The sequence below is a fragment of the Lampetra fluviatilis genome, chromosome 35, assembly GCF_964198595.1.
Source record: "Lampetra fluviatilis chromosome 35, kcLamFluv1.1, whole genome shotgun sequence".
In the NCBI taxonomy this organism is placed as follows: domain Eukaryota; kingdom Metazoa; phylum Chordata; class Hyperoartia; order Petromyzontiformes; family Petromyzontidae; genus Lampetra; species Lampetra fluviatilis.
Window position 1 is genome coordinate 10,731,061 of NC_136309.1, and position 24,311 is coordinate 10,755,371.

General features: G+C 52.2%; 1 protein-coding gene across 1 annotated transcript in view; it reads left to right on the forward strand.

Annotated features, from left to right (window-relative positions):
- Positions 1-24,035, forward strand: part of LOC144944612 (BAI1-associated protein 3-like) — a 56,242-nt gene extending 32,207 nt beyond the window's left edge. The window contains exons 13-33 of the mRNA XM_078872927.1: positions 1,169-1,293; positions 3,296-3,380; positions 4,376-4,429; positions 5,885-5,976; positions 6,803-6,854; positions 8,079-8,203; positions 8,914-9,043; positions 9,257-9,400; positions 9,882-9,986; positions 10,627-10,830; positions 11,899-11,949; positions 12,311-12,433; positions 13,149-13,228; positions 13,371-13,479; positions 16,576-16,647; positions 17,436-17,516; positions 20,221-20,335; positions 21,144-21,270; positions 22,097-22,281; positions 22,800-22,918; positions 23,795-24,035. Coding sequence (XP_078729053.1) covers positions 1,169-1,293; positions 3,296-3,380; positions 4,376-4,429; positions 5,885-5,976; positions 6,803-6,854; positions 8,079-8,203; positions 8,914-9,043; positions 9,257-9,400; positions 9,882-9,986; positions 10,627-10,830; positions 11,899-11,949; positions 12,311-12,433; positions 13,149-13,228; positions 13,371-13,479; positions 16,576-16,647; positions 17,436-17,516; positions 20,221-20,335; positions 21,144-21,270; positions 22,097-22,281; positions 22,800-22,918; positions 23,795-23,854 — 2,238 coding nt within the window. The 3' untranslated portion in view covers positions 23,855-24,035. The remainder of the gene's footprint in view (positions 1-1,168; positions 1,294-3,295; positions 3,381-4,375; positions 4,430-5,884; positions 5,977-6,802; positions 6,855-8,078; positions 8,204-8,913; positions 9,044-9,256; positions 9,401-9,881; positions 9,987-10,626; positions 10,831-11,898; positions 11,950-12,310; positions 12,434-13,148; positions 13,229-13,370; positions 13,480-16,575; positions 16,648-17,435; positions 17,517-20,220; positions 20,336-21,143; positions 21,271-22,096; positions 22,282-22,799; positions 22,919-23,794) is intronic.
- The last annotated feature ends 276 nt before the right edge of the window (positions 24,036-24,311 follow it).

Consider the following 24,311-nt stretch of genomic DNA (forward strand, 5'->3'; position numbering starts at 1 on the left):
ATTTTGTTTACCTTTATTTTACTTTGCACTACTATAACGTTTTTGTTCTGTTTGTCGTTGTAACATTCTTACCCTCCCATACTGGACGTCTGTGAAAAAGTGCTTAATAGCTTATCGTATTCCTGCAGTACGAATAAATATTATAATTGGTAAATAATGAGCTCGCCTGGGGCCTGTGGCCAGAGCAGTCGATCACCGACGCAACGCGGCCGGCTCGTCGTGCGAGAGCGAGGACGTTCCGTTCCCAAAGAAGCTCGCAGGAACGCGGCACGCGGCACGACCCCCGAACTCGCGTCGGAGAGGAGCGTTGCCCGCCTGCCCACTCTCCCGCCGCAGCTGTCCCACGGAGTTGAAGGGTGACGCCGAGGGTTTCCTGGGGCAGTGTGGTCCCAACTAGCTGGCTACTACTGGGTTCCAGGCCTCCGGTCCGGAGTCAACACCCCCCCCCCCCCCCCCCGGTGAACCTGCGCTGGCCGCGTCACCGCGCGAGGTTTGTGCGCGGGTAACGGCAGCGGTAGCCGGGATCACGGCGGGCCGTGAATCATAGCTGGGCATCAATCGGAGGAGCCGGTACTGCGCGCTGCTCGCTCGGCGAGATGGCACAGAGCGGATTGGTCCAGATGCTTGTGGACGAGGGAGGCGTGATTTGTAAAAAATCCAGTGTAGCTCACGTAATTGTCAATACAAACAGACTCGGCATCAGAATCTTTATTTATCTTGGAGAAAGTCGGTGAGCTATATGAAGTCTTTTGGTAGGAGTGCAAAATAAAGAGAAGGTAAGCAAGTCAAAATATTATGGCAGTCATCTCAGTCAACCTATGGCACCTGGGTCTGTTCCATGACCTCTTGTCAGCGAGTATTCGACACTTAACATGGCCTGAAAGTGCACCTGGCCTGGCACAGGCGCTGTGGTGACGTCACCGCCGCTTAGTGGCGAATGGCGCCTGTTGTTGTTGTTGTGCAAAATATAGGAAAGGTTAACAAATCAGTAAAAATATATACAAATAAACTATTTTATTTTACCAGGTAAAGCCCACTGAGCTATTGGCTTCTTTTTCAGAAGTGACTTGGCCACAAATGACAGCCTAACGAGAAGTGGCTTATCATCGCGTGGACATTTACAGCAGCCAAACACCCTGGGAATGCACACGCTGTTTCCCTGCTGCAGGAGGGCGATCTGAAGCGGAGCTTCCGAGATTTCACCGCCGTCGCCACGGCGAAGCTCAGAGACTTGGAGAAGAGCTTCCCGCTCTCGCAACCAGAGTCGCTGGCTCACCTGAAGACTCTCCTGGAGTAAGCCACCGTCTACCCCGGGAGAGGCGAGCGACGCCCGAACCGCGTGGGATGACCATGTGGTGGCGGTGGCGGTGACGACGCGTGCTTTGTTTCGAGACTGTGGTCGCGAGAGAGAACGTCGATGATGTTACTGTATGCTGGTGCTCGCTGGGCCCGTGTGCATAACGGTGGAGAAGATACATAAGATGAGGGTGCCACGGTGGCTAGGAGATGTTAACTACCTCGCCTGGTATACAGGAGGTCGTGAATTTGACCCCGACCCTGACGCCTGTTGTGTATTTGGGGTTTGCGTGTTCTCCCGTGTGTATTTTTCTCCGAGTTCTCCGATTTTTCCCCTCCACATTTATTATCTACTTGCATTTAGAGTATTTGGCTGCTATACATTTCCACACGATGAGCCACTTCGTTGAACTATCATTTGTGGTCAGGTCGCTGCTGAAAAGAGCTGCAAAGCTCAGTGGGCTTTACCTGTAAAACATTTTTTTTAGTAGTTTCATTTAAGTAGTTAAAAATCGCCATGGCAACTTGTCAGTCAATGAGTGACATTCTTTGGGATGGGTTAGATGGATGGCCTGGCAGGTAAGATGCCTCGGTGCGGTGCAAAGAGGCCCCCTTCGAATTGCCCCGACTCACAGAGGCGGTAGAAACTATGCAGTCGCACGTTGTTATGCACCTCCGATTAGTACGATTGGCTACGTATGGTGCGAAAGAAGTTCAACATATGTACGTTACGTGGAAAACTGGCCAGTTTCACGCAAGTCCAACCAACAGGCGGAACGTGTAGGCGTGCGCACAGCAAGTCCGAGACCAGCAGCCGTACCTGGCGTTCGCGACCCTAGACATTTCATAGCGGTAAAGCAACGTGGCGTGTATGTATGCGGATTCCACTTTACAAGAATCGTCACGGCAGCATAACCTTGCTAGCCCAATGTGATGGTTGTTGTCCGGATGATGGTGGGGAGGCTGCCAGTAATGGAAGGCTGGAAAGCAGAGGTGGCAGAACTGAATACTAAAATATCTAACGGTGTAGGCTTTGATGACCGGCTATTATTATTCACAATGGATTGTTAGGTTACATCGTTTGGGTGAAATGTGTCGTCTACCCTTCTCCACCCGACGCAGCCAATTGATAAAGTTGCCACGTGATGAACACATTTTTCCTGGAGGACATTTTCACAATGCTGGCAACGTGCCTGATGATGCTGGTTGTGGCGACCAGCGAAACGTCCGCACTCAATTGTTATAAGTTGTGGTGCAGATCTCTCTCCCACAACAACAACAGCACTACCAGTGGTGCTGCTAAAGCAGTAATAAATTGGAACGTTGTTCACTTGACAAATTATAAACTTTCGAACATGTTCAGTTTCAGTTCAGTTATATTCATTGGCCGTGTTGGGTGGATGAGGATGTACGACGCACTTTGTGCTCGTGTGATCTGACCCACAAATCAATCGTGATATAAAATATTGCGTCGTCAGAAAACATCGCCGCGTTGTGCCGGGGCTAGCGTGCTTGCCAAAATCATTCGTTGCACGCTGCACCCCCTGGTGGTGTGAGACGTCCTTTCTGGGGGTGCGAGACATGGCCGGATTTTTTTAGAAGGCAAATCATCGAAACACAAATTAACCATGGGCACGTAAGTACAATTAATTTGTTTAATCAAACCTATCTATTTATTAACATTGTACATTTTTTTTACAATTGAGAACCAAAGGGGTGCAAGGCTGCAGTAAAGGTTTAAACACTGTGGCGATCGCCTCCGTGGCGCCCCTCGCACGACAATTTTCTCTTCTACGCGTGCTGCATAGATCAGTTTAACACAAATCCTTTCGTGGCGAATATCATTCATAATATAGGGTTATTTTTGGGTTAGATCGCGTAAAAATGATTTATTACGGCCGCGTAGAACGATGGCACGTGGTGACGAGCACCGAAACGATTGCCGGTGCCGCCGGTGCCGCTGTCTTCCCCCCCCCCTTCTCCCCCCTGTGCACTGCAGGTGCCTGGGCGAGGCGTTCACATGCAGGGGCAACATGGACGGCACTGCACCCGCCACGGGCCTGGCCATCCAGCAGGCGCTGGCGGTGAGCCTGAGCCACCTCTTGCTGATCCGCCGAGTTTGGCGTCGCACGCGGTTCACATTTATCCAGTTTAATTCCGCAGTTCACATCTGTCCAGTTTAACACCGCCATTCATATCTGTCCATGCGTGCGCGTGTGTCATGCTGCTATTAATGACAATCTATCGCCTCGAGTTTCCTGCCTGCTGCTGGCTGGGCTTCTTCACTTAATCCCAACAATAACTCTCCCATTGTTAGCGGCTCGCAGAGAAGACTTAGAATGACTGAGAGTGGCGAGGAACCACAAACGAGCGGGGGGGGGGGGCAACCAGTTGGTGAGCTGGTGCCAACCTTTGCCCGAGTTCTGCGGTCCTCTACACAATAAAGGCGTTGTCAGCCGATAAATGAGCGTGGGTGGCAACCGGAGTACTCTGAGAAAACACACGCATGCGAGGGGGCAACGGTGTACAATGTCGATGAAACAGATGGAGATTAGTCCACCACTTGCTGGTACTGCCTTACGGCGAGCCAGGGTATGGCACCTTGGACGCCCAGGGAAAGTCGAGTCTCACGCAGAGGTCGAAAAACGGGTTTTGATTCCTTACCCGTACCCGTACCCGGCCGTACCTGTATCCTACCCTACCCTACCCGTACCCGGCCGGGTATCGGGTAGGGTACGGGTATCGGGTACCCGGTTGCGACCTCTGGTCTCACGTCGTTCGTTGCGATCCACCAACCCTCGCCTCCGCAGTGCAGGGTTACGGGCCACGTCACAGCCACCGCCGCCCAGAGTGTAAATTGTGCACAGTTCTTGGCCCTTAAAATAACAGCCGCCAGCATCCGCCACAACCAACTTCAACGCCACTTCGACCTCCACCACAGTGCGACCACAACAACAACAACCACCGCAGCTTCACAAACACCATCGCGTCGTCGTCGTCGTACGTTTAGTGGCGGCGCTTTATGTTTGGCCGGTTATATTGGCTGTGTGCGAGATGGTGAATTGTAATATTTTCTCAGGAAGGAGCCGAATGCTGGTACAATGAGAAGAGGGCGCCGATAAGCTCCGAGAAGGTAAAGCGCGCTGTGCCCTTCAATGTGGGGAAACGCGGACGGATGCATGATGCTGCTGGCGCTCGTGAATTCACGCCGTTGCGATCCTCGGCCACCACACGCTGCTGCACCTGCGACGAGCATGGTTGGCTATATACGGTGCCAAAGAAGTTCGACGCCGCACCGTGGAACTCGCGTCTGTAAAGGCAAAGCTGCAGGGCGTCCCACCGCGTGACAGCGGTATGACACCAAAAAGGTTTTACGTTGAACTTTGTGCTCAGGGATATGCGGAGTAGCGCAGGATCTGTTGGCTGTAGGAAGATCTCACTTTCCACATCAGGAGTCGTACGTAGTGGTAGTAGTAAACCTTGCGGGTGTAACCTGCCAGTTCTTCAAATTCAACGCAGCAGTGGCTCTCGCTGTCAACAACACGGGACGTGACGCAGAGTGATCCGCACGAGAGTGTGGCTTGTATGTATGTACCGCACGTTGAACTTCTTCCGCACTGTACGTAGCCAACCGTGCGAATCGTGTGTGTGTGTCACCAGAAGCTGAGTGACCAATAGTTGGTGAAAACATTGCCGCGTACCGCTGCCATTTATTTTTTTCATTCCTGTTGCTCCGTGCCCCCTGTACGTACCGGTCCCGTCCTGCTGTAATGTGCGCTGATGCCGATTTCATTGAGGGCGATATTGAGCATGTAAATTGAAGATTGATTTGGCATCGTTTTCCGCGGTTGTGCGGCTCAGCTGTCCAGTGTGTCTGCTGGTTGTGCCGCGGGTTTCTCCGGCACGCGCGCGATGCCCGACGTTTTGCTACCTGGCCACGGCCGACATCGGTGATGCGTAACTTTTGAACCCATTCCGGGACCCCCCCCCCAACCCCCCTCTTCACCGACCCTGCGCTGTGCGGCGTGGCCAAATACCCTCCAATAACCCGCATGATGATTGTGATTTGAAATACACAAGGTCCATTATTGGGGGGGAGGGGGGGGGAAATAACATTTGCATTTGAGTGATTGGGGTGCCATGGTGGCGAGATGTAGACTACCTCTCCTGTTATACAGCAGGTCGTGGGTGCGATCCTGACCCTGATGCCTGCTGTGTATTTGGAGTTTGCGTGTCTCTCTCCCCGTGGTCACGTGGATTTTTCTCACGGTCCTCTAGTTTTTCCCTCCACATTTAAAATCACACGTCTAGACCATTTGGCTGCTGATATAAATTTCCACCTGATCAGCCACATTGTTGTTGAGCTATCATTTGTTATAGGCAGGTCACTCCTGGAAAAGAGCTACATAGCTCAGGGGGCTTTACCTGGTAAAATAAAAGTTTCTTTTTATTTGAATTCCACTTCTAAGCTGATCGGTAAGCAGCAGTCGCCCTGAACTCTGCCTGGCACCGATCGCACTTCACACTCCGATGTAGCGGTGCAATAGCCCCCGTTGCTGTTGTTGATGTTGTTTTTGTTGTTGTTTAGTCCACGCAAGAGCACCTGGACAGTCTCGTGGGCCTGTGCGAGGAAATGAACAACCACCTACAAAGCAGTCCCTACAGCAAACTCTTCACCGAGTGAGAGCCTCTACTGCTCACTAATGCTCACAGTCATCATCTCTCTTTCTATATATGCATATACATCTCTTTACACACAGACACACACAAGGTGATGCATGTATAGACACCCCACTAAAATCATCATCATCGTTAGACCTTGCCAATCCACTGCTGGATGAAGGCCTCCGCAAGCCGCCACCTCTCGTGATCCTGCGATGTAACAATCCACCCCTTAAAAATAAAAATAGCAGTGAGGAGTTGCAGAGAGAACGAGGCGTTCGAGTTGGAAGCCTCCACTTCACGCGCCCATCAATCGCAACGCGTCCGCTCAATATTCTTGCTGCCACGCTTCTCTCTGTAAGGCGATTGGCGATTCGCAGACAGAAACCCTTGGGGGGGGGGGGGAGAAAGGAAGACGCCATGGCTTGCGATGGAGGATTATACAAGTTAGCGTCGGAGTTGTACGCGGAACTCGACGGTGGAATACATTTGTGAAGCCCGGGAATTGGACGTTAGTTCAGATGATGATGAGGAATGATTGGAAGAAGCGCAATGACCCGAGGAAACAACTGCAACACAAAACCGTCAGAAGCCACACAAATAAACTCCGCAAACCATTTACATTACTCGTGCTACAATCGTGACGATCATCATTACAAACTATCCAAAACCGCGAAGCGAGTGAACGGATTGACGCCGTGGCACGGTAGGCGTTTCTGCACCGGTACATCTTCACGAAGGTTAAGAGGCGAAGTGCGTGACGAGTGCGCAGTGCCGCCGGTAGCCGCCGGCGGACGGCTGACCGCTCGGCTGACCCCCGCTGCTGTGCTGTGTTCTTCGGCAGCGTGGCGAGCGTGAACATCAACGCCGCCCGCTATCAAGTGCTGGAGAAGCTGGTAAGCTCTCCACGGCCGACGACTTTGTGCCCCTGATCAAGTCTAGACTCCGAGACATTCCGCTTTTGCCCCCCTCTACCTGCGACTGCCCGACTCTCCCCGCCTCTCTCTTTCTCTCTACAGATATAAAGTGCGCACTGTTTCTGTACGGCGTAATTTCTTAATCACTTCGCATTTCTCTGTCACTGTTTTGGCTGTTGTTTTTGTACTGCCTTTCCGAAATTTTGCATTTGATGTATTTATGCAATTTGAACTTATATACTTTATTTGTTTCATTTATTTAAGGGGTGCCACCGGTGGCGTGATGTTATATTGCTTGCCTGGTTATCAGGAGGTTGGTGGTTTGGTCACGACCCTGACGCCTGCTGTATATTTGGAGTTTGTATCTTCTACCAGTGGTCGCTTGGATTTTTTCTCCGGGTCCCCTGGTTTTCCCCTCCACATTTAGAGTATTTCGCCACTATACATTTCCACGTGAGTTATCATTTGTGGCCAGGTCGCTTCTGAAAAAGAAGCTAATAGCTCAGTCAGCCTTACTTGGTAAAATTAGAAATAGTTTAGTTTAATTAGTTGTTTTGTGATCTGTTTACCTCTCCTACACTTTGCGCTCCGATCGTGTGTTTGTATTGTTTGTTGTTGTTACGTTCTTACCCCGTGCCCCTACTGGACATCTGTGAAAAAGAGCTTTACAGCTCATCAGATTATTCCTGCATTATAAATATTCGAATTCTGATTCTGAATGCCCCTGTAGCCTGCACCCCCATTGTTCTTCTCCTCCTCAGTCTGATTCTGAATGCCCCTGTAGCCTGCACCCCCATTGTTCTTCCCCTCCTTAATCCCCCAGTGCTTGGGTGGCCATTGGGCTGGGGGGGTGGGGGGCATCGCCATTCCCAGCAGCGACCTCTCTCCATGCCTCTCTTTCCCGTTGTTTGCGCCCCTCAACCGAGACGGCTTCCAATCCCCCCCCACCCCCGCTCCTGCGCATTTGACGTCCAGCCGCATCGCCCTCCTCCTCCCCTCCATCGCCTGGGCCCCTTTGCAAGCCGGTCTCACTGATCGTCGTCCTTGCCACGTGCGGCAGTTTCCTGCACACGACACCGAACAGCCTCGATTGTCCGTGTCTCTCCCCCTCCACCCGCCACATTGCAGGGGGAATGTTGTGCTCACCATTACTACCACCATCACCCCCCCACCTACTCCCTCTCTCTCTCTCATCCTCGCCAGGTGGCGGCCGACGTCTCGTCGGCCATGAGGAGCTTCTCTGAGCTGGACGTCTCCGTGGCGGACATCATCCACAGGCTGTACACGGCCGTGCAGGGCCTGCATCAGCTTGGCACCCAGCTGCTCGAGTGCGTGAGGGGGGATGTGGCCCAACCGGAACTCCCAATCACAATGTTTTTTATTTGTCCTGGAAAAATCCAAAGAGCTGTGAAGCTGTTTCCCGGATGTCCAGCAATGGGGGGGGGGGGGGGGGGGGTCAGCCTGCGTGCTGAGGGCAGCGTTACCTTCAATTGTTTTTATTTGTCATTTCGGGCACAAAGGTGCCAGTTTATCGTCAGAATGTAATCGACATTAAATTATAATTCATCATTTTCATTTAGAAGGCGCAATTCATTCAGGGATCTCGGTGCAACCATGCACAAAGTTAGGAGATATAAATACTACAAAGTCCAGAGTCCACTGGTTCATACTTGGGAAATGTAGGCCTGCAGGAAAAACAGGTGTGCGTCTTCAGATAAGGCCTAAACAGAGCGATTGAGCTCATCTTGCCGAGCCACTGGTGGGGAGGGCATTCTATCGTCGGTCTTGTTAGTGGGTCCACGCAGTCGACCGGCAGTTGGTGTGTAGTGGGGTAAAGCATGGGGAGCGGAAGGGTGCTCCCACGTGATACCTGGAACGTGGTGCTGGCCACCCTCACCCGCATCGTGTGCTTGTGCCGGCCTTCATATGTGCTGCTTGCTAACAGCACTTGCCCCAAAAGTCTGTAAAGGCTATATGGGGTGGGGATGATCTTTGTCTCTTTTTTTTCTTCCCCCTCCCCCCACCCCCGCGACCTCAGTCGAAAGGCCCTGGAGGCGACGTTGCTGTCGTCGTTCCACGAGTGGTTCCACTCGGCCATCCACGACTGGCTGTTCGTGTGCTTCCAGAAGTCTCGCCAGGTCACCTCGCTCGCCGTGGAGAAGGACTCGGTGAGCTCCGCACCGTCGCCTCGGCAACATCGCAGACCCCCCACCCACCATCACCGCTGCCCCCACCGGCGCCCCCCACCAGCGCCCTCACCACCGCCTCCATCACCCCCACCGCTGCCCCCACCACCCATCAGCACCCGATGATGATGGCGACGATGACGATGATGACGGCGATGATGGTGATGATGGTCTTGTTCACATGGACCCACTTAGCTGAAGACAGAAAGCTCATCGGTGGACTACAGCAGCTCGGCGTTCGACACGGTGTCCTGGTTCACGAACATGCGCAAGTTCTGGCTGCGACTCGCCTGGCCTGACTCTAAAGGATCCATCGGTTTAGCGATGAGGATCATCAAGGTGTGTGCATTACCGCGAGGCCTGCGCGATGGATGGCGTATTGTGGTATTGCGGCCCGTTGCCACGTGTTAACCATGATAAAACGAAATATGATATAATTCAGGTTGATTGATAATCCAGCACTCACTGATTCAACCCAGCCACTCACCCACCCAACCACTCCCCACACTGCATGTCACAAGCACCCACCCACTCAACCACCCACCCACCCACTCAACCACCCACCCACTCACTCAACCACCCACTCAACCATACTGCAGGCCAGATTGCTTCTCTTTCTGCTGTTTCCCTCGCTTTGGAATTCCCTCTGCCACCACCGTCATCATCACCTTTTCCCCAAGTTCGTTCAACCTTGCGCAATTCAAGAACGTGTCAACTCTCATCACATCTGCGGTGGTGCCGTCTCCCGTGTCTGTATATATTTATTTATTTGTATATTTGAAGGGTGGTCGTCGTTATTTTTGTGGGGGGGTGGTTGCAGGATATCTTCGGGACGGCGCAGTACTACGTGGAGATGATGGAGACGAAGCTCAAGCAGCAAGTGTGTCCCCCGAGCAACGGGGGCCAGTTCCTGCTCTCCATGGAGGTCAGCGAGTGTTGCCGTGCTGCTCCCACCGCCGCCATCCGAGCGCCTCGCCAATTCATTCCCGAGCCCGACTCTTTTGGAGTCTGCGTGTCTCTCTCCCCGTGGTCGCGTGGATTTTTCTCCGGGTCCTCCTGTTTTCCCCTCCACATTTAAAATCAACATCATATGTTTAGAATATCTGGCTGCTGCTGCTGCTGCTGTAAATGTCATTGCGTTATCAATGTAGCTCAGTGGGCCTTATTTGCTAAAATTTAAATAAAACGTTTAGTTTTATCTGCTTATGATGCTCCTGCCACTGCTGTTGGTAACCACGCGCCTCCGATTAGCATGGTTGGCTCCGTACAGTGTGAAAGAACTTAAACATACTGTACATGATGCTGCCGCCACTGCTGTTGAGAACCATGATGATGCTGCATTTGCTGCTGCTGCCATTGCTGCTGGTGATGCTCCCGCTGAAGATGCTGCCGCCACTGTTGCCGCCGATGATGATGCTTCCGCTGATGATGTTGCTGCTGCTGTTGCTTTTGCTGCTGATCTGGCTCCCGCTGATGATGCTCTCGCTGTTGGTGCTGTCACTGCCGCTGCTGCCGCTGCTGCTGGACAATGATGCGCTGACAGCGGCGGGCTCCTCTCCCCGCAGGTGTGCACGGCGCTGAACAGCGTGCAGCACGTGCGGGCGGTGCTGCACACAATCCCCGAGCAGTGGGAGCTCGACCCCACGCAGTGGGTAGACGGCGCCAGCGGCAAGGAGGAGGACCGCTGCACGCTGGGCAAGCGCCTGCAGGATTACCATAACGGCATCCGGGAGGTCGCGGACAATCTCTTCAACTGGATCACGGAACTGGTGCGCGCACGTGTGTGCTCGTGTGCGCGTGTGTGCGTGTGTGCTCGTGTGGGGAGCAGCAGTGCAGCGGTTAGCGCGTTGCGCTACGAACCCGGCGACCCCAGTTCGATACCCGCTCACGGCCAACACCAGTGATGATTAGCTGAACCGATCATGGGCCTACCCTAGGTAGACTCGGCCTCAAAGGAGTACGTGGTGCATTGTGTAAACATCGCCTATGGGGAGACAAAGGCGGCCGGTGCGTGGTGTTCGCCACCCACCCCCCGTGTACTGTCCCGGCCTTCATAGGTGCTCGCTAACAGCACTTGCCCCAACAGTTTGTTCGTGCTATACGGGGTGGGGGGTGGGGGGGTCTTTGTGTGTGTGTGTGCGTGAACACGACGTCCCCGCGGCACCATGGCTTAGGGTTAGCCGCGTCCATCCACGAGCCCGGCACAGCTCACCCAGTACACTAAACTATAATTTAGTTCTATTTTACCAGGTAAGGCCCACTGAGCTACATTCATTTTTTTCAGAAGCGACCTGGCGACAAACGATAGTTCAACAAAGTGGCTCTTCCATGCCCGGCACACCGCATCTAGTATACCTCCTGGCTGTGGCTGTGACGGCTCATCATTTGTCACCTACTCAAGTCTTCTAACAGCGACCCCAGAAGAAATCATTTGAGTGAGAAATTAGGCCCTGCCTGACACTGCGTGCATGTTAAGCTCATGCTAAAACCGCATTTAGAGTGGGATTTAAACGTGCTGTTTAAACGACTGAAAGTCTTTGATTTCCGCAGTAGAAGCCCCATCTAGTTTGAATGGAGATTTCATCAGAGGATTCCCATTAGTCTCCACTCAAATGGTCCAGGCCGTCTTGGCGATTGCGCGGGTAGTCACGAGGTGGCGAGCGAACCCTGCATAGGATCCGATTGCAGTGACTGGAGGTTGTTGTTCGCGTGGGAATCGCCCGTTGAATCATCGCGATTCCTGCAGGATGCATCGCCCGTGGCAGAGAGGACATCGATGTGTCAATAAAAACTGACGGTTTAATTTACAGTATCTTGATCTTTTGCCCACTGTACAGATCCTGTCCGACTTGAAGAAAAGCCTCAATGACGGCTGTGATTTGGAAGCGGTGAGTACGCGCATGCGTACGGGGTGTGGTGGTGGTGGTCATGATAGTGGTGGTGATGATGGTGAAAGTGGTGGTGATGGTCACGGTGGTGGTAGTGGTGATAATGATGGTGAAAATGGTGGTGGGTCATGGTGACAATGGAGAAAGGTAGTGGTGACTACGGTCATGGTGGTGGTGGTGATTACGATGACGATGTTTCACCACCGCAGACCGCCGGTGTAATCTCTCGGTATCGTAGATGAGACTCCACATCGCCTGTGGACCTCCGCGTCGATGTAACGAGATGGCGCGGGTTCCCCGGATGCCACCGGTTGACGTAACGGACTCTTTAAGCGACACGATGCCCGGCTGCGCGTGCCAGGTCGCGATGGGGGTCGGCGCCGCCGGATCCGCCGGGGTCAGCGCAGCGAAGAGAGCAGAGGGGAAGCGCGACGAGTGGAGCGCCGCCCGGACCCCCCCGCCGCCCCAGTCACCCACCAGAGAGGTAGCGGCCACTGCCCCCCATTCTCCAACCTCCACGCATCCAAAGGCAAAGACAAAGATCCCACCCCCGTTTTTTGGGCAAGTGCCGTTAGGTTAGCGAGCAGCGCCGATGGAAGGCCGGCACTGCACACGAAGGGGGCACGGGGGGTGGCTAGCGCCACGCCCGGCCGCCTTTGTCTCCACAGTTGGCGATGTTCACGCATCGTGCACCAGGGACTTATTTGAGGTTGAGTCGACCTAGGGGAGGCACATGACGATTTCAGATAACAGTCACTGGCGTTCGCCATGAGCTGGAATCGAACTCGGGTCGCCGGGTTCGTAGCGCAGTGCTCGAAGCATTGCGTCACGCATGCTTCAGTTGGCTACGGACGGTGGATGAGGAACTCCCCCCCCCCCCTCCCCCGTGAGTCTAGGACCGGTTCAGATATCACTCGCCACTGATGTTAGTCGTGACTGGGGATCGAACCCAGGTCGGTGGGTAACGCAGTGCTCAAACAAACTGTGCTTGGGCACTCCCCTAGTTTGAAGAGCTATTGAAAACACAAGTCGAAACGAACTCCGGGGCTCCTCAATGTGAACGCTCAGAGCGAGTGCTGTCAATCTCTTGAGAATGGGTTGGTGATGTGCTAACACGCAGACTGTGTGTGCTTGTGTGTGTGTCGGTGTGTGTGTGCGTGTGTGTGTCGGTGTGTGTGTGCACGCACCTCCTCTGTCAGGCTGCCATGCCACTGCTGGACAAACTCGATATTAACCTGAAAATCTTGCACGAAAACGTTTCTAAAGAGACCTTCCAAAGGTACTTCTCGTTCGCCGTGTCCGTGGTTCTCATAGTCAAGACGGCGATTGAATGCGCGCAAAAAAAAGTATAACTCAAATGGTATTCGTTTCTCTTGTGATACGCTCAGCTCGTGCGTTGGTGTTCTTTCCCGTCGATGCAGCATCCTGGCCTCCCTTTGGCACAACATTGTGGACATGTTCAGCAAGGTTTTGCATGAAAACGTGGAGCACACGAAGGAATATTACCAAAAAATCCACAATGTCCTTGAGGTGAGTCTCCATGAAGTCCTGCTTTTTTAAAAAATCCTTTCACCGTTCCGAGACGTCTGCAAGTTGCAGGGTGTGGGTGTCCCGTTCACCGTTGAACCTGGGAATGCACGAGCGACGCAGCGTTCATTTTATTAAGAGAAGCGTAACGCTGTTGCTTTTAAAGATGTCGTACTGTACTCACCGCAGAGAACCGCAGCGACACGACCCCACTCTGTGAGAGCTGGCACCAAACTGTGCCACACGCCCTCCCGCATGGCCTTATACTCTTTTAATCAGAAGAAAAATTGATGACGTACACATACATACACGTACGTCATCAGAACGGGAAAGGGTTAATTGGCGCTCGTGGCAGGGGAGCACAGTCGCTTCGAACACGACTCGGCTGTTCATGCCAGTGTCTCACGTCATGCTTTCTGTTCAGACACTTCACTTACAAAGGTAAAATGTCATGCAGCACCCGTTGTAAAGTTGGATGTAATGCGAACATTAACGACCACGCCGGTTTAACATGAATAAACCTGTGTTTGGTTAAAAATACGTAAAAAAAACTCTTGTGCCACGTCAAAAAGAGCCGGCGCGAAACTGTGCCAAACGCCCTCCCGCGTGGCCTGCTACTGATGACGTACCCGCACATCATCAGGAATGGGAAAGTGTTACTCTGACGTTAAATGAACATGTATAGCAAAAGACATTTGACAAAATAATGTACTTTTATAATTGCTGCCCAGTCTGCAGTTGGGTTGCACAGCAATTGCGGTCGTATTGCGGTGCAGCGTAGAGACGACCGTCAATCTGGAAACACCCCAGAAGGCATTGACACCGCGCGCGCGCGTGATGTCTCCTTGATGGATTTCTCCAGTCTCGCCAGACGACTGGCACTTGTTCACCGCTCGTCGTCAGAGATTGGGCCTCGTGAGCATCACCGCCTTATTCAGGGCTTCATGATGGAGTGTTCAAAATGAAGTGAAAACCCTTTTTTTATTATTCTTAAAGCATTGTGTTTTGTGTAGCTGTCGGTAGATGGGCGGAGACCCTTAACTTGCATCACTTGGGACCTCTTTGGTGGCAGGTCACTGACACGCTGGCACCTTGAGCCACCCCACAGCTGTACACAATCCAGTGCCTCCGTGCTTCCCCTTGTTTGTCCTGAGCCCCACGATGGAAATTCCACATTTCTACGGCTGGGACCACAGCCTCAGTAGGGGACACATCACCGTGGACTCCCCCGTGAAGTTGGGGCGGCTTCACACAGGTGTTGCAAATTTGTTGTCGCACTGAAAATATGATGAGCTGAGCCGATCCTCGCCAGGATGTTGTTCGTTTGCTTGGGGAGCCTCGCTGCTCTACCAACTGAGCTCGTCTCATGGCCTCGTTATGTGAACAGAGTGAAGTCCTCATTAGACCTCCTTTGCCAGTACCAAAGTATAATAATAGGGGTTTTTCCCTTTTTTCTGGCAACAAAACTGAAACCTTTTTACAAGGAATCATGTGTGCATTAACCACAATATTTGTGGTCAAAATGCAAACAAAAAACACACTCTGATAATATATGTATTGTCCTTGAAACTGATTGTAGATGCTTACCCCGAGCCCTCATCACTTTGATAGTGCATTGTGTTTGAGCCGTACGCCTTTTGGCGTCCTCTGGTCGAGCACCAATTGAGACGAAGTTCAAAAGAAAGCCGTCTCTGGTGTGGACCAATCAGTGTCAAGGACAATGGATATATTATCAGAGTGTGTTTTTTGTTCGCATTTTGACCACAAGTATTGTGGTTAATGCAGACATGATTCCTTGTAAAAAGGTTTAAATTTTGTTTGCCAGAAAAAAGGGGCAAAACCCTATTATTAGAGTGAAGTCAAATTGTGATTTAAGTCACTATGAGAAAGCAGGAGAAAGTTCGTCGTATATATTATATAGGACCGTGTCATCAAGGTCCTATATACAGGAGTGCTGATGATACTGGGTCTCACACTGTGAACTGAAACCGAGTCTAAAACTGTGGGCTGGGTCAGAAAATTGATGTTAATCCATTGATCGTGAAAAATATATTCGTTTTACACAGCTGCTGAGCACATTGCCAAAGTCACGCCACCAGCAACAAATAGCTCTATCGCAGTGGTAATCGAGTTTCCAGACTTATTTTCATTCAACAAGGATCTTGTGGGGGAAAAGATGATGGGAGGGAAATCCAAAGTGGAGCAGTGTGTGGGAAGCAGCAGAAAGAGCAGATATGTGACCTGCAGTGTGTGGTGAGTGAGGCCGTGTGGGGGATAGGTGGCACAGTAGGGGGTCAGCTGATGCATCTGCCGGTCATCTTGGTCCCGTGACCTTCCGTCAGCGAACCTTCAGCACTTCACGTGGCCTCAAAGTGGACCTGGTCTGGCACAGGCGCCGTGGTGACGTAACCGTCACTTGGCGGGTGTTCAGGGACGTGCGGTCAGGGGAGGCAGGAGAGGCAGAGCCTCACTTGTCATACTCCAATGAAAATAGCTGTGACGAAAAGTAAAACAAAAATTAAATAAATATTAAGATTTTTCCACGTATCTGTGTTATTGATGACCTTTCTGCACGATTCCAATAATTTTTATAGTCAAAATCGCCAAATTTGTGGAGCTCCGCTGCAAATACAGGAAGAGACGAGAGGTGAGGCAGCGATGAGCTCAGCCTCTTCTCTGATTGCGCAACCCCTCAGCGAGGCCACGCCCCCCTCCATGAGGCCACGCCCCCCTCCATGAGGCCACGCCCCCCTCAGTGTGTGAATCTGGCTCTGACACGAGCCAGTGCCTCCCCAGCCATTGACCTCACCGCACGTCACTTGGCGGGTGTTGGCATTGGGTGAGTGAGCGAGTTTGTTGTTGTGACCTGCAGTGGTGGGGTGGTTGAGATGAAACCGCGAGTCTGCGAGACCGAGCCCTCGACGTGGGTGGAGGTATCAATGAGCAAAGGTCACGGCAGCAGTAATTACGGTGCTAGCAATAGGAGAGATGAGGAGGCGACCGGCCGCCGGTGAGTGAGTGGCTGGAGTGAGTTCGCGAGTTGCCGGATCACCGGTCAAGCCCGACGACTGCTTTACAATCTGTCCATGTTTTCCGCAGGCTTTGAAGCAGATGGTGATTGCGGACGGTCACGGGCTGCCAGCGGACTCGGTTCACAGCAAGGAATGCAGAGTAACTCATCGCCATCTCACGCGGCTGCCCCCCACCTACAGATGTTGATGATGTTGATGATGCTGCATCACACAGACTTGGGCAGCAACAGATATCGTGCCCCTCCTATTCGCCGCGGCTTCTCAGAGGGCTTTACATCCCATCTCAACACATTTGAATGGGCCCCCCCCCCCATAGTGGCGGCAGTCCCTGTGTGGCGCAAGGTGACTTCAGCGCGTTGCCTGCAGCAAATGGAGGCATCAGTCCACGAGTAGAGAGCGATGATTTCCTGCTCTGTTATCCATGTGGTCATTACACCGGTAGTAATTATTATAATTGCACCCGCAGTAATAGCCAGAATGGCCGCTAGATTCGAACCGCGAACATCTGCAACAGGGCCCATTCTTTTAATGATGTTTTGACCGTTCGCTCAATTTACGTTTTCAGATTTTTTTTTTTTGTGTCACTATTACGCGGTGTGGCTTTAAAATAAAAAAACAAATAATTAATAGTCGACGGTTCAGGCAATGACCCTTCTGTATAGCAACATAAACGAAGAGGCCAGAGATGCAGAGTGGATAATAAGAGTTGGAGACTGCCCTTCACACCTTGAGGGCCTGATTAAAATTGTATTTGATATTTTCTGAATACCAAATTTTAAACGGGCATACGAATATTTACCTAACAGCACCTCTTGAGTGGCAGACAAACCAACTATCGCGAATAAAACTCTTGCTTTAAATATGTTATCATCTGCTTTGCTGGACGTCAGAGATCTAGAGACTTTGCGACGTTTTTTGCGTGTCTAGGATTTGGAGAGAAAACTGAATGTGCTTCGGTGCGACACCAAACAGCTGATCTGTCTCTATCTCCAAGAGATGGGAAACAAGGTGAGGATTTGCTTTGCATGTGGTTCCTCGTGGCTACATATGGACGCGTAACGTCCGTGTCTGTGCACATAAACTGCATGAACGCGGAAAACGACAACCGCCATTCGCCACTAAGTGGCGGTGACGTCACAACGGCGCCTGTGCCAGGCGATGTGCACGTTAAGGCCACGTGAAGTGTCGAACGCCTGCTGGCAAGACAAGCGACAGACCCAGGTGCCATGTGTTGGCTGACTGAGATGACTCGCCGATGCACCACCTGTGCCCCCGACTATGCCAACAAAACAAATACAATGACCCCCCCCCCCCGTGTAGCCTTAACATGCTTTTGGAGCAAGTGCTGTTAGCGAGCACCTATGAAGGCCGGCGCAGCACACGAGGGGGTGGGTGGCCAGCACAGCACCCAGCCGCCTTTGTTTCCCTAGTGGCAATATTTACACATTGCACAAGGTACTCAATTGAAGCTGAGTCGACCTAGGGGAGGCCCGGGACAGGTTCAGATAATCGTCACCGGTGTTGGCCGTGAGCAGAAATCGAACCCGCGTCGCCGGGTTTATAGCGCAGCGCGCTAACTGCTACACTACCGCTACCCTACCGCTCCCACACGATTCTTATTTATATGCCAACAACACACACACACGCGTACCCAATAATCGCGTGCATATATTCCATGCTGATGCCGAAACGGTTAAATGTTCTCGTATACGGATTGACGTGCACAGTATTGTCCACCCATCGCTCAATAATTATCACTTGCGGCGTTGTGGAGAATGTCGTAAACAGGCTTCTCTCGTTCCTATAGCTCTCTCCACAAAAAAATAAAACCGATATACGTAGGAAACATTGCTTGCTTAATCATACAAAAGTCAAAGATCCCCGAATAGGCTTAACAGACTGTATGGGCAAGTGCTGTTAGCGTGCACCTATTAAGGCCGGCACGGCACACGAAGGGGTGGGAGGCCAACACCACGTCAAGCCGCCTTTTTCTCTCCAGTGGTGATGTTTACACATCACAGTAGGTACCCATTTGAGGCTGAGTTAACCTAAGGGAGACCCAGAACCGGTTTAGATAACCATCACTGGTGTTGGCCGTGAGCGAGAGTCAAACTCGGGTCGCTGGGTTTGCAGTGCAGTGCGTTCATCGCTACACTACCGTTCCCACACGATGCTTATGTATACACACACACACGTATACTGAATACACACACGCACGTATACTGAATACACACATGCATGCACACTCGACACTCTGCTGCAATGAGAGGGGCTGTTCTGTGGGCAGGCAAAATTTATCCATGAAAATAACCGCCGATTATCACGGTGCAAAAGAAGTTCAACCCATATACAGTAGTCCCTCGGTTAACAGTGACATCGCTTTTTGGTTAACGTTTCACCTCCCATAGGACCCCCCCACGGTTTCGACCGACGTTAAATTGTTGACTAACGGTACGTTCACGTTATGCACGCGGGCGACAAGTTCGGCCAATCCGAGCACTCGTAAGTGGGGCCGAGCCTTGCCCTCAGCCAATCAGCGACGCCCCATTTATAAGCGTTTATACCTCGACTGGCTTTGTTTACATTATTCGTTTTCTATTCATATGAATCCTTTAGTATGTTCTTATGATGTTTACTTATGAATGTTGAGTGTTTAAATGTTATAAACCATATTTTAAGGGTCAAAAAGGTCAACTTCCAATCGTCTTGGAACGGAGCAATCCTTCGATTAACAGTTATTGCGATGTTTTCATGGAACGGATTAAAAAACATTAACCGAGGGACATTTGTTAAAGTAATGGCAGGAAAATGCGGATAATCGGTAGCATTTCTCACGAAGCCCCTATTAACCTTTGACAAATCGCAGTAAATATGAAGTGGGTCGCTGCAGCAGCAGCCTATCCTACCCATCACTGCACGGTGCAGTCTCTGGGATGATTTTCCGACGTACCGACCACACGTTCACGTTTCGGCCAAGCTCGAACTAAATTACACGGAGGAGCACATTTTACAAATCGAGTGTTTTCGAAGTCATCGGCGATCAGGCTGACACCGTAAGCTCACATCCGAAACGTTGTTTTTTCACCGTCGTCTGCGCCCATTCTATACTCTGACCGCGGCAGTGCTGACTCGGCGCTTTAAATCATCGCTAGATTATAAACCCCCGAAGTCACCTGACCGTCCTGCAAAAGCAAAACCGACGTGTGACAAAGTATATACGTTGAACTTCTTTCGCACCGTGCGTAGCCAACCGTGCTAATCGGAGGTGCAGGGGCAGGACAACAAACTGAACACAAAAATCAGTTCTAAAGAAATGAGTTTTCAATTTAAATTCAAGAGTGAATAGCTCCAGTGGCTTCTTAATATCGGAACGAAGAGCGTTTCAGTTGGCCCCAGAAGCGCATCTGAAAGTGCGCGATGCAGTGACCGTCTTTGTTCGACGGCGAGCCAAAAGCCGCCGCCGTGACGATGACCGGAGTTCGTGTGATGGTTTATGAGATCAGCAAGGTATTGTGGTTCATTCGTGGCAAACACTGCGTGTTATTAGTACAACATTACAATGTAATGCAGGTCAGCAAGCACTGGATGGACACGGTCGGATCTTGCAGTATCCATCACGACACGTGCCTAATCATTTAAATCCAGAGCGTCTAAATGCGCGGATGGCGATGACCATCACAATCAAGATTGTTGTTTTGTTTTTTTGCTACAGGCGCCAGAAGCAGCGAGCCAGCAAGCGACCATCACGGTGCAGTGCTCCTACAGTCGGCGGAGCCTCGTGGTCAACATCCTCAACGTGAAGAACCTCTCGCCGCCCGAGAAAGCCAGTGAGGGCCGCTCGCGCTCGCCCCCACGGCACCAACGGCACTCCTGCGCCGTTCGCCGGTCGCTGACGGTGGCGTCGCCGCTGCGCTTGCGCCGGCTAGGTGCACTCCGAGGCTCTCGCACGAAGCGTCAGAACGCTCGCTGGCAGGAGGTCACGCGGGACAGACCCGGGTGGCATGGGTTGAATCGACCTGAGATCGATGGCAGATGGCGCCGCCTGTGCTCCCGACTGTACCAAATTGCAGACGCGCACACAGACACACACATACCACAATGTGGATTTATATAGAGCGTCTAAATGCAACCACATCTCAAGATGCGGTACAGAACAGCGGGACATGGGATTGTTTGGGAAATGAGGCAGAGAGGGGAGGAGGCATAGGCCGAGGTGAAGAGGAGGAAGATCCTGAGACGAGAACAAGACGGTTGGAGGAAAGTCGTCCCCAGCAGAGGAGGAGGAGTGACCTTCCACTGAGGTTTGACTGGGGGTGGGGGGGGGGGCTTCAATAGAAGGCTGTAGTTTTGTTTTGTGAGAGAGCAGAGTGTGTGGAGGGCAACACAGTGAGGTGGGACCGGCCCACGTGTTGCTGACTGCTGGCCTCACAAACCTGCCGCCCCCCCCCCCCCCCTGGTACCCCCATGGCTCCTGCCCCCCTATCCCTGAATGCGCCACCGAGCCCAGCTCTGGTTTGTGATTTGGCTGCCACCCCGGGGTGGAGTGAACAGAGACGGCTCGTTGGCTTTGCGCCGCGGGGACGCGCCCTGACGCTGCCTCCGCTCTCCTCCCATACCGTCCTGTCCGTCCCGCAGGTGCCCCGGAGATGATCTACATCCAGGTGAGGATGTGCCCGCCGCACGTTTTTCTGAGTACTTCGAAAATGAAGACCTCGTCCTTCAAGCAGGACACCTCGCTCATCATCGACGAGACGATCAGATTGTGAGTACCGGCATGCGAGGGAATGGGCATTTACATCCGGCGCCTAAACCTGAGCGCCCTCTACGTATGGAGAGCCCAGTCCGTGCAGCCGTGGGGACCCCCGGGCAGTGCCGAGCTTCGGACCGACCGCTCGGCACGCTGTTCCCCGGGGCGTAAGGAACCTCGGCTACGTCCAGGTTTGGTGGCCACGTTTGGGATCCGGTTTAAAGCTCAGCTGTCCAGCTAATGGGCGCCCACAGTGGCGAGATGTCAACTACCTCACCTGGTATACAGGAGGGTCGCGGGTTCGATCCCGACCGTGACGCCTGCTGTATATTTGTAGTTTGCGTGTCTCTCTCCCCGTGGTCGTGTGTATTTTCCTCCAGGTCCTCCGGTTTTACCTCCACATTAAAAATCAACATGTGTTTTATAGTATTTGACTGCTCTTCATTTCCACGAAGATAAGCCACTTCATTGGGTTATCGCTTGTGGCCAGGTCGCTTCGGAAGAAGAGCTATCTAGCGCAGTGGGCCTTACCTGGTAAAATAAAAATACTTTAATTTTAATTACAGTTTAATGAATGAATCACTCCACCAATTATCGCTTTGACTAGTCCACTAAGTCGCACAACCCCCCCCCCCCCCCTCAGAAAAAAATAGCCTCACCTCTGTTCCCACGTGCGGCGCTGGACGGGAGGTCGGCATCGTCCTCGCTGCCCACGTCCTCCCCGGCAGGCAGGACATGGGCAGCGACAACTCAGGGAGCGCTTTCATCCAGCAGCGAGTAGATGGCGCCCGATGGCAGCGACAGTTAACGCGCGCGTGCGCGTGCGTTTTGGCGCTTGCAGCGAGGTGGACGAGGAGCAGGCGAGGAACGGCAGCTCGTGCCTGCTGCTGCGCGTCAAGAACAAGAGCACGCTGCTCACCGACGTGCTGGGCGAGGCCGTGCTGCTGATGAGCACGGTGCCGGGAGTGTGCGCCGACGGGAGGCCCCAGGGACAGCGCAGCCTCCTGCTGTGGCCGCATAACTACGGTGAGTTCGCCCGGGGTCATGGGGGCGGTTTCCGATCTCGTGTTTTCTCTCCGCCTGATGAAGATCGCTTGTGTTGCGATCGAAACGTCGTGAGTTTTTTGCTTTTATTATTTTAAATTTTTATTTTATTTTATTATTATTTTCTTTTCTATCTACGTGATGTTACCGAAAGAACCAAGAATATGAATTCCTGCAGTCACGAAAATTTGAAGTCGAAATTTGGCAGCTGTAAAGTATTACATTTTTTCAAAAACGTATTCAAAGTTGGGATGGAGCGGTGGCGCTGCAGTTAGCGCACTGTGCTACCGACCGTGGCGAGTAATATCTGTACGTTCTCCAGTAAATACATCTCTGAAACGCCAATATTCAGGGTCTCTGAGGTTGAGTGGGGGTGGGGGGGGCGGTTACCCCCATTGCCCCTTCTCTTTGAATCCACCACCACAGGGGCCTCTAGTGCGGTGCCTGCTCCGTGTACCGAGCCTCTCCACCCCGTCTCCCCCCCTCCCCCTCCCCGGCAGACAGCGACATCCTGGCCGTGCTGGACAAGCGCGTGGCCGAGGAGGAGTCGCGCGACTTCCTGCAGGCGCTGGGCCGGCTCGAGAGCCCGGCCCGCAGCTCCGTGCGGCGGATCACGCAGGTAGGCGTTCGCCGTCGTGCGTTCGATCGGCGTCTCGGTTTCACTCTCGGTTTCACGGTTACCCGTTTGGCTTCGTCACCTCGGGGCGCTCGCGCCGAATTCATTTGCGGTCAGGCGGCGTCCGGGAACCCCAAAATAAGAACCTTGTCCAACAAAACGGAACCGACAGCACAGTGGAAGCCGGGGGCTGCTGCTGCTGCTGCTGTTAAGACCCCGAAGCACCACTTCGCCTTGAAGTTGAATGAATGCAAGGGACTGGGTTAACGATTGCTTTATTGCACACACGACAGGCTGCGTGAGGACGAGGGCTTTACCTGTGCAGCCAAATTACCAAACTCTTACCTGGGTTTTGAAATCGAAACTGGAAGGAAGGGAAAAAAAAGTAGAACGAGAGTCACATTCATAACTCAATGGACATTGATGAAACTTCGTACTCGAAATGTAAATGTTGTGGGTTCACTCTCTAATTGGCATGTTTTGTTTACGTGACAAACCTTACTAATGGGCGATGTCGGGTGGTGGTGGGTTTAACAACATATTCATATTTACTCAATCTAACCCAAAAAAACCTTATGGATGAGATGAACCAAGTCGGGGTTCGGAATGATTCACAAATGAAATGGGAGCGACGATGGGTGCCGTGCATCTTGATTTCAAGAAAGGTGAGAGAGAGAGCCCTGCATTCACGGAGGGTCACTCGGAGAGTGCCGAACCTGTGGGCATCTGCGGGAAATGGGAATCGTCGGATTCCATAACCGCGCGCAATTCAAACAAAGAGCGAGCGCGTGGCGGCACGTACAACTTAGCGAGCGCCGTTCCTCGTTTGACATCGCTGCTGTTGCTTGTGTCATCGCTGCTGCTGTTGTCGTCTTACAGAGAAGCTCCACCATGAGGAACAGCATACGCATCCTGAAGTCAAAGGCGTTCAAGCGATGAGGGAGCCACGGAAGCGACCCCACCTTCGACTCGGCTCGTTTCCATTTCCGTTTGATCGCAATAGTTGTTGTCGGAAAAAAAATCGCTAAAAGTCAGCATCCGCCGGGAGTTTCGGGAATGTTGCTTGTGGGAATCTTGTGTGTAATTCTTCTCATCGCGGTTGATGGCTTTTTCTCTGGTGGGGGGGGGGTAAATGAAAGTAGTAGAATTTGCCAAATTAGGTGGGTTTTATTTAAATGTCATAGAAATGTTCTTAGGGTCGCATTTGGCGCCAGGTGCGTTTAAATGCAATTTTTAAAATATATTAACGAGTACAATATAGTGTATCTGACGATCCTTTAAACGCGAATCGCTGGATTTGAGGATTCCCTTTCCCGCCACACAATCCTTTCAGCATTTCAGCCTTTCCTCCCGTCAGTCCGACTCTCGGTGCTCAACGTTTGATTGACCGCGAGAG